The sequence below is a fragment of the Rhinolophus hipposideros genome (assembly GCF_964194185.1).
Source record: "Rhinolophus hipposideros genome assembly, chromosome: 1".
Classification (NCBI taxonomy): Eukaryota; Metazoa; Chordata; class Mammalia; order Chiroptera; family Rhinolophidae; genus Rhinolophus; species Rhinolophus hipposideros.
The window spans coordinates 65,270,207-65,289,531 of NC_138047.1; the positions used below are offsets into that span (position 1 = coordinate 65,270,207).

A 19,325-nucleotide genomic window follows, 5' to 3' on the forward strand; every position below is an offset into this window, starting at 1 on the left:
CAAGCGACCTCATTCCTACCTCTTGCACCGCGCAGCCCCGCGTTTTGGCTCCGCACTAACTCCAGACATTCCAAAGCGAGTAAAAGCGAGGACTCCTCCACCGTGGAACAAAACGCTTAATAACTCATCCTTAATTGTTACCCTCTAGCTTTTTTTCCTATGCCCAAGGCTTTCGGTCACCTCTGCATAAAGAAGACCCAGAGCCCAGAACCTGCAACACCAACCTCTGATCAGCCCCGCTCGCTTCCCCACCCGTGACAAGCAATCCTATTCTGGCGCCAACGCTCTGCGTCTAGCAGTCGGATCTTGTCCAACACACGCCGGCGCCGCTGTCCCCTCGCGGAGCCCGCCGGCCCAGTCATCTCACCCCCCGGCCCCCCACCGCCTCCCACCCGGGCCTGGGCCTCGCCCCGCCTCCAGCCCGCGGACCTCGCCCTCCCCTTGGCTCAGCCGCGGCAGCCATTGGTGCCGGCCCGCCCCAAAAGGGCGTCCATTGGCCGGGTGGGAAGTCATTCAGCCGGCGCATTCCGCCGCCCGTAGGCTTGCGAGGAAACTTCCTTATTATTGTGACGCCGAAAACGGAGAAACCCCGAGCCGGGCCACAGGGGCTGTCACAGTCGGAATCCCAAGCAGCGGTTCGGCTGCAGCCAAGGTGCGTGGGGCCGGGGCCGGGCTTCCAAGGAGGAGGGCAGCGGGGAGCTGCGGCAGCGCCGCCGCCGCCTTCCACGGGGCACCGCTGTCAGCGCGCGGCTCCTGCGGAGCAGCTGCGGCTGCGGGTCGCTTCCCACGACGGTCTGGGGCCGGCGCACCGGGAGGTCGGGCGCGGTGCCTGCAGTACCTGCGGGGCGCCCCTCGGCCTCGCCTGCGCCTCCCTGGCGTTCTCGGGGCTCACGATCCGGAGCTCCCGCGCCCGGAAAGGCCCGAAGCAGCTTTAAACATGGGAGCGCCCCCCACCCCTACTCGGGTGCCCGCAATCCGGGAGGAATTGCGGCGCAGAAAGTCAAAAACAGGGTCCTCCCGTTCCTCCTCGCCTGCCCCTATTTACATTCTGGGGCTCCGGAGTCACCCTGGCTGTGAGGGGCACGGACGCTTCCGAGCGAAATGGGAGCCGGCGAGGCCTCCGCGTTTGGGGGAACCCCGGCGGTCGCGAGCAGTTTGCGCTGACGACGCGGGGCTCGGCGTCCGCGGTGACAGCGCAGGTGGGGCCGCGGCGCCCGGCACCACCCACCTCGCGGAGGCCCTGCGGGGCTGGCCTCGCCGGAGTCCGCCTCTTAGCGGAGCCGGGGCGAGGGTGTGTGTGGACACGTGTGTGTGCGTGTGCGTGTGTGTGTGTGTGTGTGTGTGCGTGTGTGTGTGTGCGCGCGCGCACGTAAGTACGCGGATGGGCGCGGGAGGAGCTGGAACGGCTGGGACGTTCGGGGGCAGCTGGCACTTGGAGTCATTTGTAAACGTGTGGAGTGGGCAAACCGGGACAACGGACAGCAGAGCATAGGTAACCTGAGACAGATGAGCCAGGGAGTGCTGTGGGGAGCACCCGGAGCAACTGTGCGCTGATTCTGGGGACGTGTAATTGAACTTCGCCGTGGGTATCTCGTTGTTTCTGGCTCCTTTCGGATTACGTGTTACTTTAGCTTTTAAGTCATCTCCATTAGGAAGTACCTTACATTGAGAGCTAAGCCTTCCAAGATTTTGCTTGCATTCGTTACACACGGAATGCTTTAGGAAAGACGATTTAAGAGTTCCCATTTTTGTGTCTTCTGGCTCTTTCCACAAATAGAAAGCTATTTCTAGAACCTTTCATTTGCTGACTAGATAGCATCAAGTGAGCTGATTTTAAACTCCAGACTGCGGAGAAAGAAAAGTGAAAATGAGGATTAAACAGCCTTTTTAAAATTCAGGGACTAGAGAGGGATGTCTTGTTTTTAGGCAGATTACTGTGCTGCTCTCTTTTTTTCATTCCCTGGGGGAAGGGAGTAAAAACTAGAAGGGAGTATAAACTAGAAAAGGGGAGTAATATATTTAACACCCTTTTAAAGCAAAATAGATGAACTATACATCATTGTCTGAGCCTAGGAACCTTTTAGAAAAAATATGCAGGAATCAAGGAGGAAGATCTGGAACCTCTTTGGGGAAACTCCTTTTTTGACATCAAGGAAAAAGAAACAATTGATTAGCATGTAGTTTTACTTGTTCAGTAGTAGTTGGGTTTTTATTTGAAAAAAAAAAAACCCAAAATATCCAAAATGTTACAAATGGTGTGATTGGAGCCATTGATTATAGCGTTTCATTCTGAGTAACAGATTTAAATTTCTTAAGATGTGCACAATAATAAACATTTTTAAACACATGGTGAGAGTTCCACCCCTACTGGAGAGACAAGATAGTTTTGCTTCAGTTTCAGAAATAAAAGTACTTGTCTCCAAAATGATTGGGATTTTCTACATAAAATAGAAATAAAGTTATGATAATATCTTACATCATGCAGGACTTTTGAGAGATTTAATTAGAGACTAATTAAAGGTGTCTCTCAGTCTCATCTTGTTTTTTTGTTTTTCTTTGATTAGTTTCAGGTGTACAAAACAATGTAATAGACATTTATACCCCTCACAAAGTGATAACACCCCTCCCTCATCTTGTTTTGTACCAAAGAGGATGTGGTGATGAGAAGGAAGGAAAGATATGAGAAAGTCTTCAAAACAATTGTGACAAAATAAGCTATGTGTGCTACATGGAAAACATGAAGGAAAATAGACAAATTTAATTATTTTTCAAAAATTTCTCTTTTTAATCTAAATGGGAAATTTAAACATAATTTAATTTTACTTTTATATCTTTTACAAATGCCAGGAATTTTTTTAAGGTGCTGTCTATGTCTCTAGTTCACTTTTAGAGGTGATGTCTTTATAGTTGGTTAGAGGTTATCTTAGTTGGCATTTAATCAAACTCTACTCTTGAGATGCAGTGTTTGGGGAATATTCAAGCTTGCATAATTTAAAGATATTCTTATTTTCAGAAGTTTATTTCTCATTTTGTTTTTAATAACATTTGGTTACTTTGTAGAGAAAGTACTTTGTAGAGTTTCGTACTAATGTTAATTATTATTTCTTTAACATGCAGATCTGCAAGGTGAGGTGGAGCCATTCTTGCTTCTAGTCCAAATGCTAAGTGTGTGACCTGTGGTGAGTTACTTAATTTCTCTGAAACTCAGTTTCCTCATCTTATACATGGAGATAATATCTAACTTACAAAACTGATAACAGGATTCAACAAGATAACCTATGTAAAGGACTCAGGGTTAGTACAGCTGCCTAGAAAGGGTCCTCAACAAATCCTTAGTGACTTTCTTTTGCTGTGATGTAGTGAAGTGAACCAGGGGAACCAAGGAGGTAGGAGACCTAGTTTCTGGTCTCTGCTTCAACCACTTCTCAGAGGACCAAAGTTACTTGGCCTTGGAAGGCCTCAGCTGCCATTAAAATGAGGTTAGGAATGTAAGTGTCTTGCCTTGAGGTTCGGTTAAATGGACTTTTAAGGTCTCTTTAATAAGATGATTCCTTTGATGATATAACTCTGTCCCCTTTAGACATTTTCTACATTTAGAAATAGTACTTGCTGGTGTCAGGGGCATGCGTTTCTGTGTCTGAATCAAGTAGAGAACTAGTTTTATTGTAAGTTAGGGTGGACATGGAGGAAAAGTCTGGCTAACTTTGTTGAGATTGCTTTACTCACCCTTCCCGTCTCTGGCTAGCATAGGTTGTAGTTGCTTATTAACATGGCCAGTGATTCAGCTAATATGAGCTCACTTACTGTGTGAAACATCTTCTTTAAAAATTTATTTTCAAATTGGAGATGGGGTGTGGCTTGGCTTCGTTTTACTTGAAAGATGGTATAGCATCATGTTTAAGAGCATGGACTTCGGAGTATGATAGATGAGGTTGGAAACCGGCCTTAGCCACTTAGTTTCCATTTCAGTTACTTAATTACATGTTCTTGGGCAAGTGACCTAAACTTGCTAAGCCTTGAGGTCATTTTAAAGGCAAATTATTTAATCTATGTAAAGTTTTTAGCACAGACTCAGACACAGTAGGCTTACAGTAATAGTAAATATTTCTTTATTCATCAACTATTTATTGAGCACCTGCTATGTATGAGACACTATCCTAGTCTCTAGGGATAGAGAAATGAACAGAAGAGGCTTAGTCCTTCATTGGCTTACATTTCTCAATTCTAGCGTTGAGAACCTCCACTATTTAACGACGGGTTCAATGGTAAAAGGTATTCTACTTTCAGATCTGCTAAGATGTCATGAGAGGACAGTGCATGTTAGAATGGAGCAATTTATTACTTTTTGTCACTGCATAGGGAATGTTTATTTAATACTACTTGGAAAACAAAACTGTTTCCAAATTTAGATTGTGGGAGTTCTGGTTTTCTCATGTTTGGATTCAGTTCATTAGGCACTTACTAAGCATCTACTGTGCTCCTGCACTATGCTGAGAACTGGAGATACAAAGATGTGTAAAACCTGGTACCCTCCACAGAGAAGCTCCCAGTCTGTGTATGGACAGGTACTTGGTGGATGAAATACAAGAAACAAGGATCCTATAGTTTTCATTTTTTCTTACTGTGAAGTATTTGTAAGCTTAAAATAATATATGTAACATATATGCTAAGAAATAACAAAAGGACAAAAGCAGAACGTCAGCCATACTATTGAAACTCCCTTTGTGCTCCTTCTAGACTGTACCCTCCATGTCTGCTGCCCCCAAAATGATTACCTTGCGTTTTGCATTGATCATTGTTTTGCTTTTTCATAGCTTTACCACCACTAATGTGCTTGTCTCCAAATACTTGTTATACTTGTGTTTGGACTTTGTTAAATGCATCATATTCTCAGTTGTTCTGTGACTTTCCCCACCTCAACACCATTTTTAAGATTTAGCTACTGATGCTTGCAGATGGAATTCATTTATTTTTCACTGTTGTACAGTGCTCTGTTTTATGCATGTGCTAAGGTTTACCAGTTTTATTATGGATGGACGTTTGGGTTGTTTTTTGTTTTATGTATTTCACACAATCCTGAAATGAACATTCCTGTGCATATATTTTGGGGCACCTATTCTTGAATGTTTTACTGCATTATACAGTAAGACAGCCACTAATGATATCTGATTACTTACATTAAAATTAAATTAAAATTTCAGTTCATCAGTTGTGTTAACCACATTACATGGTCAGTGGCTACCATATTGGACAGTGCAGAGATGTAACATTTCCATCAGCACAAAAAGTTCTCCGTTTCTAGGTTTTGCCCTTTTTTGTGTCTCTAGTTCTCAACGTGGTGCAGGAGCATTGTAGAAGCTTGATATGTTAGACACTGCTGGTCATATGCCTAGGAGTGCAGTTGCTGTGCTGTGGGGTATTTACATCTTCACTAGAGAATGCCCACTTGTTTTTCCCAAAGCGCTTATGCCCATTTATGCTCCCACTAGCTGTGTGGAAGAGTCTGGTTGCTCTACATGTATGTCGTTGACTTGGCACTGTTAGACTTTTCAGTTCTTGCCAGTCTGGCCAAGGTCTTTTGAGGGCTGCCAACAGCTTCTGCAGACAGTGGCGAGATCATTCTTTTAGCTTCACAATGCTCAGCGCCAGGTAGTGAAGAAGGCTCCACCTGTATAGGGATCATCAGGGGAGGGGTAGGAATATTTCCTGGGTTGGCTACAAGGGTGAGAGGACCAAAGTCGAGCTGAAGTGAAGGAGAAAGAGAAAATAGGGAGGAGTGGATTCACATTGTTGAAAACTTCTCATTCCCTTCTGCGCCATTTCTGCACATGGTAGTAAAATTTTTGATAACAAAGCATGTTATTAGAATGCCGCTTTGTTATTGGAGTTAATTCTGCATGGACTTTTGGCTCCAAATTTATTTAAAGCTTGGATTTGCGTAGTGCCTGCTAGTACTGAAGCCTTGGACATTGCCTTCTCCTGCTATTGAAAAAGACCCCCTCTTTCCCCATACACTATTCAGGTAATGGCTTTTAAGTATATTTGAAAAGAAGCTTATTCCTATTATAAATGAGATTAGGAGTCCTGCCTGAGTGTTATTTAGGTTTCAGTGACTTTCAAATAAAGGAATAAGCGTCAATCCATTGTTAGGCTGCTGTGTGCATAGTATGATTAATAAGACAAAGTTTAGGAACTGTCGCTTGTCTTTTTGCATTCAACTCACTAGGAAAGATAAAAAGAGGCTTATCTACCTCCTGGCCCTTACCAGAATTTAAAAGAAAAAGATGCAAAAACTTTCTCCTAGCAGCCTCGAATTCCCTTCATGAAACTTATGACTGGATGGTGGTAGTCCTGCTTTGCTGTAGTGTAGATTTGGGACACAAGTCAATGCTAACCACAGGAAGAAAGTCACCCCCCTCCCCAGACACCTCACCCCCAGCCTCTTTGGGGAACTGTCCTGTTTGCTGAGGTCTCAGAGAAGAGCACGGGGAGTAGGAGTAACGTGACTGCAGCACCCGACATTGATTGGTCACTTAGGCCGGCTACCATGCTAGGCACTGTTTGTATTCACTCAGTTCATAGCCCTCACAACCCTGTCGCTCTTTTCCCTACTTTAGTACCAGGAGACAGGCTTAGAGTGGTTAAATATCTTCCCCAGGGTTTCACAGCTAACATGTGGTTCATTCAGGGCTTGAACTTTACTCCTTTTGACACTTAATCCCTGTTACGATTATCCTGAATCTTTCACCAAAAATAGATGAGTAGAGGGACTGGGAAAAGTACCAGGCGTCACCCTGAGGGATCCGTCTTTGTTCCTTTTGTTTTGTGAGAGGGAAATAAGAGGCAGGAGATGGAAGGGCTGGGACCCAGGTGGCTGGTGTTGGTGCTGAGCCAGAGTGCAGGCCTCTATTTTTTTTATCATTTTTATTTTTTTGGTTGTTTACCATTCTTAATATTCTTCATTCGTTCCTGAGGGAATATGAGTTTCCTTCTGGTACCAATTCCCTAAAGGAACTTCCTTTAGCATTTCTTGTTTGTTTGTTTACTCTTTTAGGGAATATTTTAATCTGCCATCTTGGACCTGTTCTTCTATAGTGCCTTTCATAATTGTGTGTTTTGAAAGGAAAGAAAAGATTTTACTCTTTTAGAAGCAAGGGAGAGACAACGAGTCAGGAAAAATGGGTGGGAGGACCCAGGTTATCAATGCCAAGTGACCTGCTGAAGCTAGTCTTTAAATTCATGGATACCAGTAGCTACTAGATTTGGGGTTCCACCACAGTGTACGTTTAAGTGAAAGCTGTATTAATGGCTGGCTTCTTTTTATCGTACTGAACTTCTCTCCTGAAAGCTAGATGATTTTAATGCTTCCTGCTGTAGTTTTGGACAGCATTATGACCTAAACCAGATTTCCTATTAGGGTTAATAATCCATTCATAGGAAGATAGCTTATTTGTGTTTACCATTTAGTTACTTCTCTTAGTAAGTAGTTTTTATTCGACTATTTGAAGATTCCATTAGTATCACTCAGGTGGGAAGGATTTTCAACAATAGTCCTATTTATTTTGTTTCATAAAGGGTTTCTAGTGGTCAATAAACGATGAGGCCACACTTCAGGCTGCTTACTCAGGCTTGCAGTTGGCCGAAGCACCCAGAATGCAGCTGACTTTCAAGAATTGACCCATGCTAAACAAACTTATAAGAAGATGATAGGTCCAGGATGCCAAATTAATAATTAATAATAATGAGAAGTAGAAATGCCAAGAAGCTTGGGGTGCTTTGGCCAGCTGGTCACGGTGTTCTTTCCCCAAAGTACCATCTGCCTTGGAAAACACGTTATTTAAGGTTGCTTATTAATCGTGGAATCTAAGCAAGGCCAGTGGCTGGGTACATTTAATGCCTAATAAATAGATAGTACTTCAGCTCTATCCTTGGGGGGCATTTTATACAGTAAAATTACCAACAAAAATATAAAAATGTGAAAAGCGTGGCACTAAATAGATTGTGAAAACAGCACTTGTTACAGTGTGAGAGGTGACACAGGAAGGCAGAGCATCATCGTCTTTGCAGCTCAGAATACACGCGTAGGGTGACGCAGATTTTTCACCTGTTTGCGCAGGGAATGACTGCAGAAATGCTCCCTGCATTGATTTGGGAGTTACAAGTAAATTTTAGTGAGTAGGTAAATTCACGAGTAGGAATCTGCAAATAATGACAAACAACTGTACTTAGGAAGAGAGAAGGTGGTGGTGCTGGCCCTAGACAAGAGGGGATCCCTGGCTCGATCGACGTCATTGGGACTCTTCCTGTCTATTGTCTTTGAGCCTTTATGGCTGGTAGCTTCATAATGTCTTACAGGTATCCTCCATGTGGCAGGAAGGTAGCTTCTGGTAGCCTCAGTTATCCTTCAGAGGCAAAAGGAGTTCTTTCGTCAGAGCTCAATGGGACTTAATGGGGAAGGACTTGGGCTCAGTTGGAAGTGTGACCCTATCCCTGCACCAATCACAGTGGCTTAGGGGTGGGGTATTCTCTGATTGATTTGGTGTGGGTCATGTGTATGGCTTAGGGGTGGGTTGTTCTCTGATTGGTTTGGCCAGGGTCATTATCACCCTTCTGCAAGAGTGGGTAGAGTTATTACAAGGCACTGAGGGATTTGAGAAGAGGTACTAGACAGACAAAAAAGCATTTGGCAACACTCTTGAGTAGTTTTTTTGAAACTGATCTTATTCTTCAGAAAGGTTGCTACCATGTTGAGTTGCAGCTTTCTGTTACATCAAGTGCATTTCAGCATGGGCTCTACACCCCCCTTTATTAATGAATAGTATTTCATTGTAAAAATATACTGCAATCTGTTTATCCATGCTCCTGTTGATGGACATTTATGTTGTTGCCATTTTTGTTTAATATGAATAAAGCCGCTTTGAGCACTGTTTATGGATCTTTGTGTAGACGTACAATCTTAGCTTCTTGATGCCATATTTTTAGACACATTGTACTTGGCTGGTTAAGGGGATGGCTTAATGCCTCAGCTGCATAATCTCGTCTATTATCTCTTAATTCTGATGAGTTTCACTGTCAAAGGGCAATTTTATTTTCAAGTTTGCAGGTCATTCTGTATTGTGTACTGACTATGATTTAGTCATTCTGCAAGTATTTTTTGTATTCTTGTTCCTGTAGGTGACATAAATCCACTTGGGCAGTGGTATAGCCCACTGGGTAAGACTATGGACATTGGCATCAGGCCTATCAGATTCATAGCCTGGCTCTCGCTCCTTCTGGCTGTGTGATCTTCAGCATGCTTCTTCATCTCTTTGAACCTTGCTTTATCTGAAAATGAAGCCAAAAGTAGTACTTATGGCACAGGGTTGGTGTGCAGATAAAATGAGATAATGATATAAAGTGCTTATCACAGTGACTGGTATATAGTAAGCCCTATGATGTTGCTTACATTATTATTGGTAGGAGAGAGAAGACAAAAGTCATTAAACATTAAAAATGAAAAAAAAAGTATTAGTGGGGAATATAGCAATTTAGAAAATTGGGAAAATTAAATTATGAGTAGATTATGTGATCTTACTGGTCTTTTTAAATGTGTATCCACCCCCACTTTTCATTTTATCTCTCCTCCCTTTGCAGTTAACTCACAGAAAAACATTGAAGCTTTCTTTTTTTTTAATTGTAGAGCATAGGCAAGGAATAACAATCTTAAGAAGAAGCAGAAATTTCTGGTTAAGACAGCAAATTGAGATTTAGTTTTATATTTTACTTTGGGTCTTTTCATGCTTTTTCAAAGTGTAAATCAGAGAGCGTTACCCCTGTGTTTCCCCGAAAATAAGACCTAACCAGAAAATGAGCCCCAGCATGATTTTTCAGGAGAACTTCCCCTGAACATAAGCCCTAATGCGTCTTTTGGAGCAAAAATTAATATAAGAACCGGTCTTATTTTCGGGAAAACATGGTACCTTAGGTAACTAAATAACGTTTAGTTGTATGGAAATACCACATATTGGTTATCCATTCATCAATTGATGGACACTTGGATTATTTCCACCTTTTGGCATTATGAATAATGCTGCTATGAAAATTTGTGTGCAAGTTTTTGTGTGGACATATGTTTGATTTTCTTTTTAAACTTTTTTAAAATTTATTTTTCACTTAGAGTTGACATACAATATTATATTATTTTCAGGTGTACAGTTATATACCCTTTGAAGTGATCACCCTTTTAAGTACAGTACCCACCTGAAACCTTACATAGGTATTACATTATTGACTATATTTCCTAGTGCTTTGTATCCCTGTGACTGTTTTCAATAACTGGCAATATGTCGTCCTTAATCCCTTTCGCCTTTTTTACCCATCCCCTCAACCCCCTCCCATCTGGCGACCATCAATTTATTCTCTGTAGCTATGAGTTTGTTTCTGTTTTGTTTATTTTGTATTAATATGTATTCTTTTGAGATGCAGTGTATCTGAAGAATATTAAGGGGATGGTTATTTTAAATAATTGATTAAATTTACTTAATGTGATTTTCTCTGACCTATTTTTCAAACTTTTTTTTTTTTTTTTTTTTTAACAAAACTTTCTTCTAGGCTACATGAGTCCCTGAAGGATAAGAACAATGTTATGTTGGGGATATTGGTCTCTGGGCCAACCTGGGATCAGCACCAGCCTGCGAGGGATTGTGGCCGAGCCACAGGTGTGTGGATTTATATCGGACAGAAGTGTCAAGGAAGTGGCCTGTGGAGGAAACCATTCCGTGTTCCTGCTGGAGGATGGGGAGGTTTACACCTGTGGATTGAATACCAAGGGGCAGCTGGGCCACGAGCGGGAAGGAAACAAGCCAGGTGAGTGCAGCCCATCGCCGGGCCGTGATGGCTGATGAGAAAGGCTAAGGGAGCGGGGCTGCTGGTGGAAGATTTCCTCGTCATGTGTTGATCTTTCAGGGAGGCTCTTCGAATGGTGCAGGGAGCCCCTTCTGTGTGGAACCTCTGTGTCTAATGTAGACCTTTTGATGCAAAACCAGACTTTGCTCTTTTCATCTTGTTAGACAACATATGTAATATCAGTTACCAGGGGACAGAAGTCTACTAGTTAGTTTCTAGTTAGAGAAGTAGATTTTCTCCAGTAGTTTAATGCTAAGACATTGTGATCATGTTGTAAATAGGTAATTCTCACACAATCGCTATCAGAAGCATTTTTCCCTAATTTTTCCTCCTAACTGCCTATTCATTTGTTTATTTCTGCAACATGCTTTTGTTCAGCATTTTGAGCTAAGCACTGGGCTTGGTGTTGTGAGTAGAAAGTGAAAGATAGTGATGATATGGCTCTAGTGAACCAGTGTGAGGCAAGTTGAAGAATATACTGGGGGCATCAGGGAGAGGGAATTCGTTCTGCCTTTGGGGGGTTGAGTGGGAAGCATGAGTAGGACATTGTGTGTGTGTGTGTGTGTGTGTGTGTGAATGTATGTATGTGGTAGGAACACAAGCTTATGGCACACACCTGAGTGTACCCAGTGATAAAGGCGTGGGTATGATGGTGCCATCCTTGTTCAGGGAAAGCTGAATAGTGTGCTGAGACTGTTGATGGAGGGGAGTGAGAGAAGATGAACTGCAAAGGTAGGGAGCTAGTTAGATTCTTTAAGTTTTAGTGTTTTTCATTGATTTATAACAGTTGCTCTATGTATTTAAAGTCCATTGGTTTGAATTTTCCTTTTTCCAACTTTTTCTGTTTAAAGAACCTTCAGTATATGTGTATGTTATGTAGATCTATGAGGTACTTTCTCAGTCTTGGATTTCAGCTACGTTAGGAGTAGTGGTGATGATATTTAAATGAGTCTCCTTTTGATGAGAAATGATAAGGTAGGGTCTTACACTGTAACCATGCTGTTTTTTCATACTAACATGGGCACGAGCCATTTTCTTTGTTACTTGCTCATTTCTTTGTCATTTTTTTATTCAATCCAAATCAAATCATGATACAGAAGTTTCATTAAGAAGCCTTGCTGCTTCTTCTGGATGGTTTTGCTCTTTTGTGTTTATTTAGGCAAGTCAATTTGGTGTCAGATTGAACTAGTTTTTTCTGTGACACTGTCTCCCTCTTCTTTCATATTTATACCCACCCATAGCAAGTGACTGTGTTCCATAGTTCCCCTCCCCAAACGTCAGTATTAATTTCTCATCATTAATTTCTCTGTTGACCACTGGATAAACAGCTGCAGGGCTGTTCTTAAGCAGAATTATGAAGTATGTGAGGTATGGTATGTGGCCTTTTCCCCCATTCTTGCCTCCTGGTTCGCTCAAGGGAGCCCTCCCTGGGACACCCCAGCAGGCCTGCTCGCCTGGGATTCCTAACTTGTGGGCCCCGGGCTCTGGGGATTTCAAGGAAGGGATTTGCAGCATGGTCCATAGGTACACCTTTATGTGTACAATGCACCCGATGCTACAGGTTTCCAAATGTAAGTAGATCATGTTGTTCACGAAAATACAAATTCAATGAACAGGGCCACCAATTCATAAATGGACTTAGTAAATCCTATTCATTATGTTTTTCCAATTAATATAAAACAAAAGTATAATATAGAGCTATTATGGAGGTGGCAGGAAGGTTTTTTTCACTGTTAAAAATGGTTTTCATGTTAGAAAAGATTAAAGACCAGGGTTTTCTTTCCCCTCCTTCTGTTAAGACTCACTTGCGTCTTACATGAAGCTCGTACCCTTGCTGTTTCTTCACGTGAGAGCCAGTGTCCAACAACTAATGCCTCCAGAGGGGTTGATGGCAGGTGCAGCCCAGCGGCACGCTCCTTCCTTTGGGAATGTCAACATGCCACCAGGACTTAATGATGCTTAAGGCTCTCTTCACACCAGTGGTCTCGAAGGACTTGTATTTACCCTGGCCACCCTTTGAAGGGAGTATTTTGGGGACCAGGAGAAGATCTTTCCATTACTCCTGCAGAGACAAATGGTTAGGGTGAACTCAAGTCAGACAAACTCAGTGGAGGTGTTACCCCTCTCTGATTCTGTATTTCGGCGCCTCAGTTCCTTTTCCTGTAAAAGGAGGAGACTTCCTGTTCTAGTGTAGCGCTTGATGAAGTCAATTCAAATGCTAAAGAAGACTCCACAAAGCGACCTGTAACCTGTAAGGGTTGCTCTCCCGTCTTTGTTCTCTGGGACTTGGCCTTCTGTCAGGCAGCATCCCAGCAGATCTGCTTGCACAGGATACCTCCTTGCAGGACTCCTTGGCCTTAGAACCTGGAGTGAGAGGATTCCACCTAGGGTGGCAGGTGAGGAAGGAAGCAAACTACTCGCAGTCCCACAGGGGCAAAGATCTGTGGAAGCCACCCACCATGGGGAACACATCTGAGTGTATTCTGACGTTCTTCCAGTGGAGCCTCCTGGCATAGCTCGTTGGAGCCAGTAGTGGGTGGTTCGTGGGCCTGGGAATGAGGAGCAGCCGCTCTGCTTCTTCCTGTTCGTGGGGTCTGGCCAGCCCCGTCCTCAGCCTGCAGCCGCTTCCTGAGGTGTGCCAAAGCCTTCAGATTCAACCACAGAATCCAGCCGTGCTTGTAATCTAAATTTAGAATAAACAAGGTTCTAGTGTAAATTACAATGGATTCCAGAAATTTCTGTTGGTTAAGCTTGTCTATTAATTATAAACTCCATAGCGGCTGTGGAATAGTGCCTCTGTGAATGGGAAGATTATGTGAGTGGGCACCTCCCTCTCTTCCTTTAACTTTTTCATTGGTAGAGTGTTCTAAATCTGGGTGCCCTTGGGTTTATTTTTAATGAGTAGGAAAGAGAGAATGAGCTTGTTTTCTACATGTGCTTATTTAGAACTGTGACCTGGAATGCTTCTAGGTGTGGAGGGGAGGGCAGTGACAGGCAGACCCTGTTTCAGGTGGCCTGTGCTGGTCCTGGCTCCCGGGAATGCTACCCCCACGGAACCCTGTGGAATTTGGGGAGGGAGCTTGGTAGCAGGCCTCCTCCCCAGAGAGGAGGTTTCTGGGGACAATGGGCAGGTCTGAGATTTCAAGTGGACATCAGTGCCCAGACCAAAGGACTGTGGTATGAAGGATTAAAGAGGGGGGCAGAACATGTGGAAGGTGGTGGTGTAGGCGGTGCACAGGATGAGACTTTTCTGTTAGAACACGTGTGTTGGGTCTGTCCTGCCAATCGTCAGGTATCAGGTTATATTGATATTTTATACTTCGTCTCTTACTGGCTCAGTAGCAAGGTACATGAGTTCATATATTTGGAGACTTACTGTACCTGAGCAGTGATATAAAACACCCCACAATGCTTTTAAGGGTTTCTTTTTTTTTTTTCCTTCTTGAGAGCATATAATAGTTTCAAAATGCTTTTGTTGCTCCTGAGGCTACCGTGCTTTCCTTGTGCTCTCATTTCTCTCCTTAGTACTGCTCTTATGTGACCAAATACTGTGTGGTGGAGAGAGGGTGTTTCAAGGACGCATCTAGTACTGAAACTCCTGGTAAGGCAGGCTCAGATATTTTCCTGGTGTGTCAGGCAGCCTAGGGTTCTAGCTTAGGTGTGTCCGTGACTCATTCATTTGTGCTTCGGCCAAGGGCAAAAAGGCCTGTGATTCCCAGGAGCATTTTTCATGGGCAGAATATCAAAGCCCCAACTAAACTTAACATCCAGCTTCGTAGAAAAAGTGTTGGATGTAACTGTTTTTGCATATTTGAATCTCTTCCATATAACTTTTCTCTCTCTCCTTCATCCTCACCCTTATATTGTGATATCAACTTTATCTCTCCCCCAAAATCAGGGATAGTTTCAGCAGTTGGGACATTGTAGGATTATTGTTAATTTCCTCATGTTTTTGCCCATGAATTCATCATATGATTTCCTAAGACATACAGTTACAAAGCTGCATTATAGGAAGATTTTTATGCCTCCTCCCCCCTTTTTTAAAATAAAGCGAACAAACAAAACATGAGTTTTTTTCTAATTGATGACTTTTATAAGTAAAATGATTAATCTATAACAAAACATTAAGCAAATCTTAAAATATTTTATTAAATTAAAACAGAAACCAGTTGCCCCACGGAAAAACTTAAAGTTTTACATCACTTTACCATGCTTCTCTTATTCCTACCCAGCCACATTGTCAAAAATACTTTTCAGCTAAACAGAAAGTTCTTTGCCCTGACATACTCTGATTTCCCATATTTATTGGGATTAGCATAAACTAATTTTTGTATTATTAGGGCTGTCTGAATTTTTGTAAACCTTCTCTAACCTTTCTTCTTATCTTAAGTGGACAGAATTGTGGCAGGTACAGTTATTTAGTTATCTAATTTGACTATGCTAAATTTTTTAAAATTCTGCATAGACATTCCAGGAAACCTTTTCATGGTAATCCTCAAGGGTAACAATTTATAAGTAGACGCTAACATTTCTGTGCATGGCTGTTTGATTCATATCTATGATTGGTTCCTTTTACTTCCTCCTGAGTTAGTTTTTCTCTTCCTTGCAGGTAATTTAATCCAATTCACATTCACATTTTGTATTCAGTCTAAGCATTTCCATAATGCTCATTACCATATGTAACAGCTCTCCTGCTGTTTGATAAATGAGATTTATAAAGCAGAACATCTCAAAAGCCTCCATTCCCAGAGCTATGGTTGCTGCTAACCCTGGTAGAAGTAACACTTTGAACTAGCTTAGCAGTTTGCTCTTGGGCATCTGAAAGATTCAGTAACTCTGTCATGTTAATCAGCTTTTGCTGAAAAGGAAACTAGCAGAGTGAAAGGAAATAGAAGAAATCCTATAATGACTTCCTGTTATTGAAGTGCATGTTTCCATGGGCATAACTGATATAAAGGCAGAAGGTGCCATAGGAAATGTTCAGATCTCAACTTGGCGCTTATTAGGGGTCGAATCCCTTTCTCCATTAGGAATGGCAGGTGGTCTGGGAGGCTGCATGTCCTTTCTGATGATGATGATAATGGTAGTGAGTGGGCAGCTTTCTGGTTCAGAGGCCTAGATATCAGGAGCAAATGTCATCTAGTAAATTTATTTTCTGGTATGGTTAATCAAAAGTTACTTATTTCTGTCTGTGGTACTCAACCTATTTTCTTTAAAGATATTTGAATGTTTCAGAAAATACATACTTATTAGTGAACAGATTCTTTAATGTGAGGTGCTATTTGTGACTGTAAAAAATTTGCAGTATTTTAAGTAATTAACATAGTGATTTGCATGGTGATACAAGAGACTAAGTTCATTTGTGAATTGTAAATACATATACATATTATAAACTTTCTTCAGCTTGATGTGCTTAGCATTTGTAAGCTGGTTATTCCTCATGATAGTCCTGTAAAGTAGGTCAGTATGATACCCTAAGTTCATGTAAAGGAGAAAAAGAAAGGGATTTGAGTTTGAGTCTTGCTTGCGTCTGACAGACACTTTGGTTTTAATAATCCTGGAATTATGTCCATGGTCATCTTTTTAAACCTCAGGCTTATTGGGAAGGCCCAATAAAATTTAATTCTCAACCAGTTTTGTTTTTTTGTTTCTCACTGAGTCCTTATAGAACCAACAAAAAGGATATAAACTTGGCCACCAAGCAGCTTGTATTCTTTAATTTACCGGTTAAATACCAGAGATGATCAAGGTGCTTTGATTAAAGGTACGGAGAAACAATTCCCCTTTCGTCTTTAAAATCATGAGATGACTATGGGCCTGTTCTTATATGCTCTTTTGAGAACCAGATAATCTGGAGAGGGACACATGATAATTCGCATCTCAGGCTGATAACATTTTGCCTCGCAATTTGCCTCTTGTTCTTTGTTCCTTGATTTCCTTGACTTCTTCTTATCACCCAGTCCTTGATTTAGCAGATACTTACTGAGTGACTAGACTAGGAGGCTCCTCGTTTGTTCTAGATCCTGTCAGAACACAACACCTTTTGTGCAGAGCCTACCCTTTGGGAGTCTAGAGGCTGGGTGGGAATGGAACATTTGCTCCTGTTAAGGTTACAGGGTGCAGTTCACCATGTGCCAGGCAAGTGATGACAGTCCTAAGTGTGTCAAAAGCAGAGTTGCAGTGAACAGTTAGCTCCAAGCCAGGTCACCCACAGCACTGAATTCTGATTTCTAACCAATCTCATCTTTTACACCCACCCACATATAAATGTTTTGGTTTGTGAGCTTGGGAGCCATCTCGAGCAGTTCAGAGAAGGGGCAGCTTTAGTGACCTTGTCAGTGCTCCAGGATGTTCCATGGTTTTAAGACGTTCACCCTTTAGTTCCGAGTTTTTGTGTTGCAATAACAATTTCGTGGTTTGGCAATTTTGATGATCTCTTGTCTAGCTTGGTGCTCTGTGACCTTGATAGCTCTAGGATAGGTGAAATGTTTCTAAATTTATCAGTCTGGATGGGGTATATCTAGTCAGCTTATATTTTACAGTATAAGCTGTAAAATATAGTCAGCTTATTCTAGTCAGCTTATTTTACTTGAACTGTAAAATAAGAGCTACTGGAGTCTTGGTTTTCCTGAGTAGATACCCTATGATAGATAGAATGAAACGTTGAACTCTTTGGTAACTCTTCAGCAGATATACTATCTCATATCCTTGCAGATTGAATAGTTTTTTCCCTTGTTATTAAGACATGTATTGTAATTTCTATTATAATTATTAAATGACTCACAGCAGTTGAGATCATTGTTGGGAATGATTTTAATTTAGAGTGAGCTAATTATGGAGGCAGTATAATGAATAAGAGCATGGACTCTGGAGCCAGACTTCCTGGGTTCGAATCCACTCACTGGTTGTGCCACACACTGCCTGTGTGACTCTGAGAAAGTTGCTTAACTTCTCTGTGTTTTGGATTTCTTAGTTGTAAAACGTGGATAATAATATCTACCTCTTTTAGGGTTGTGAGGACTTAATAAGTTGCATATCAGGTGTTTGGAAAAATACCCGCTCAAAGTAAGCACTCAATAGCTAGCACAATAGTTTGTGGTAGGTGCTATTATTAGTAGTAATTTGTGTTAATACTTTCTATTGTGGTTTTTGGATCGTACTATTCCAGCATGTTAACAAATAAATTCATTACAAACATATAGTATATTCATATACATATAAACACTTGTGTTGTCATTTTTATAGGTTCCCTTAACACCATAGGATTTGATTAATGGCATATACCTTGTTTTATTGAACTTTGCTATATTGTGCTTCATAGATGTTGTGCTTTTTACAATTGAAGGCAAGATCGTCCACCAGCAAAAAGATAGCCTGCTTTATTGTGAGACTCACTTTATTGCCGTGGTCTGTAATTGAACCCACAATATCATGAGGTACGCCTGTACATTCAGGGGAGGGAGAGGTTATAAGCTAGGGCCATTAAGAGATGTTACACATTATGCTCCTTTTTATAGTTTGAGTTTTAAGCGATTGACTGTTTTCTTTATTTTCAATTTCTTGGAGTCCTTTACCTTATTTGTCCCAAGAAAGTAACTTGCATATATTGGGCACTCTGGAAAAACTGATTATCCACATGTAGACTGCATATGTATACAGAGGGTGCCAAAAAAATGTACACACACTTTAAGAAAGGAAAACTGTATTAAAATTGTAATACTCAATATATACTGATGACAAAAGATGAATACAAGTCATGGTTGACTTCTGCAATTACAAGAGGTGCTCAGAGTGGTTACTGTCAGCTTCCAAGCACTTCTGATTACCGCGAACTACTGCTTGAGTAACGTTGACCAAAGTGTCCACTTGTATACATTTTTTTGGCACCCTCCCCCCCAAATCTTATCTCTATGCGTGATTAACATTACCTCTAGCATTCTGGTCCAAAATCGCAAAGATAGGGGAAGCAGATTAGGCCACTGTGGACATCATAGCACACGAAGCGCTGCTTTGGTGATACTCCTAGAGGACTTGCTTGGTTTGGTAACAGCCAGGTGATTTGATCTTGCACGGGTTCAGAAAATCGAGTGCAATCCACCGCTTTGGAGCTCAGCTGAATTCTATGGGCGGTTACTTTCGGCTTCTAGTTAGATTTGATGGGGTGAATCTTTGGACAGGGATGTAAATGACCTGAAACAAGGTAGTTGGTTTTCCTTCCTGCATTCTGCACTCTGGAATAAGAACCGATCTCATCTCTGCTTTAAAAATTTTTGTGTGCGTGTGGGCCTCTATCAGTCAGGGTGCTTTAGCTGCAAATGACAAAATGCTGAGTTAAATATGGAGTGAACAATAAGTAAAATTTATAATCTCACATCAGAGGTCTATAGAGACATTTCTAGGATTGGTTACATCACGGGCACAATGACATAATCAAGCACCCA

General features: G+C 41.9%; 1 protein-coding gene across 4 annotated transcripts in view; it reads left to right on the forward strand.

The window, feature by feature from the left end:
* Positions 1–542: 542 nt before the first annotated feature.
* Positions 543–19,325, forward strand: part of HERC3 (HECT and RLD domain containing E3 ubiquitin protein ligase 3) — a 98,310-nt gene continuing 79,527 nt past the window's right edge. For 2 of the 4 annotated variants that reach the window (XM_081037944.1, XM_081037946.1), the window contains exons 1-3: positions 552–652; positions 3,118–3,179; positions 10,591–10,845. In XM_081037944.1, the coding sequence (XP_080894070.1) occupies positions 10,620–10,845 (226 nt within the window). In that variant the 5' untranslated portion in view covers positions 552–652; positions 3,118–3,179; positions 10,591–10,619. Of the gene's footprint in view, positions 653–3,117; positions 3,180–10,201; positions 10,256–10,590; positions 10,846–19,325 lie in introns of those variants that run through there. The other 2 variants (XM_081037947.1, XM_081037945.1) reach the window with 2 other exon arrangements.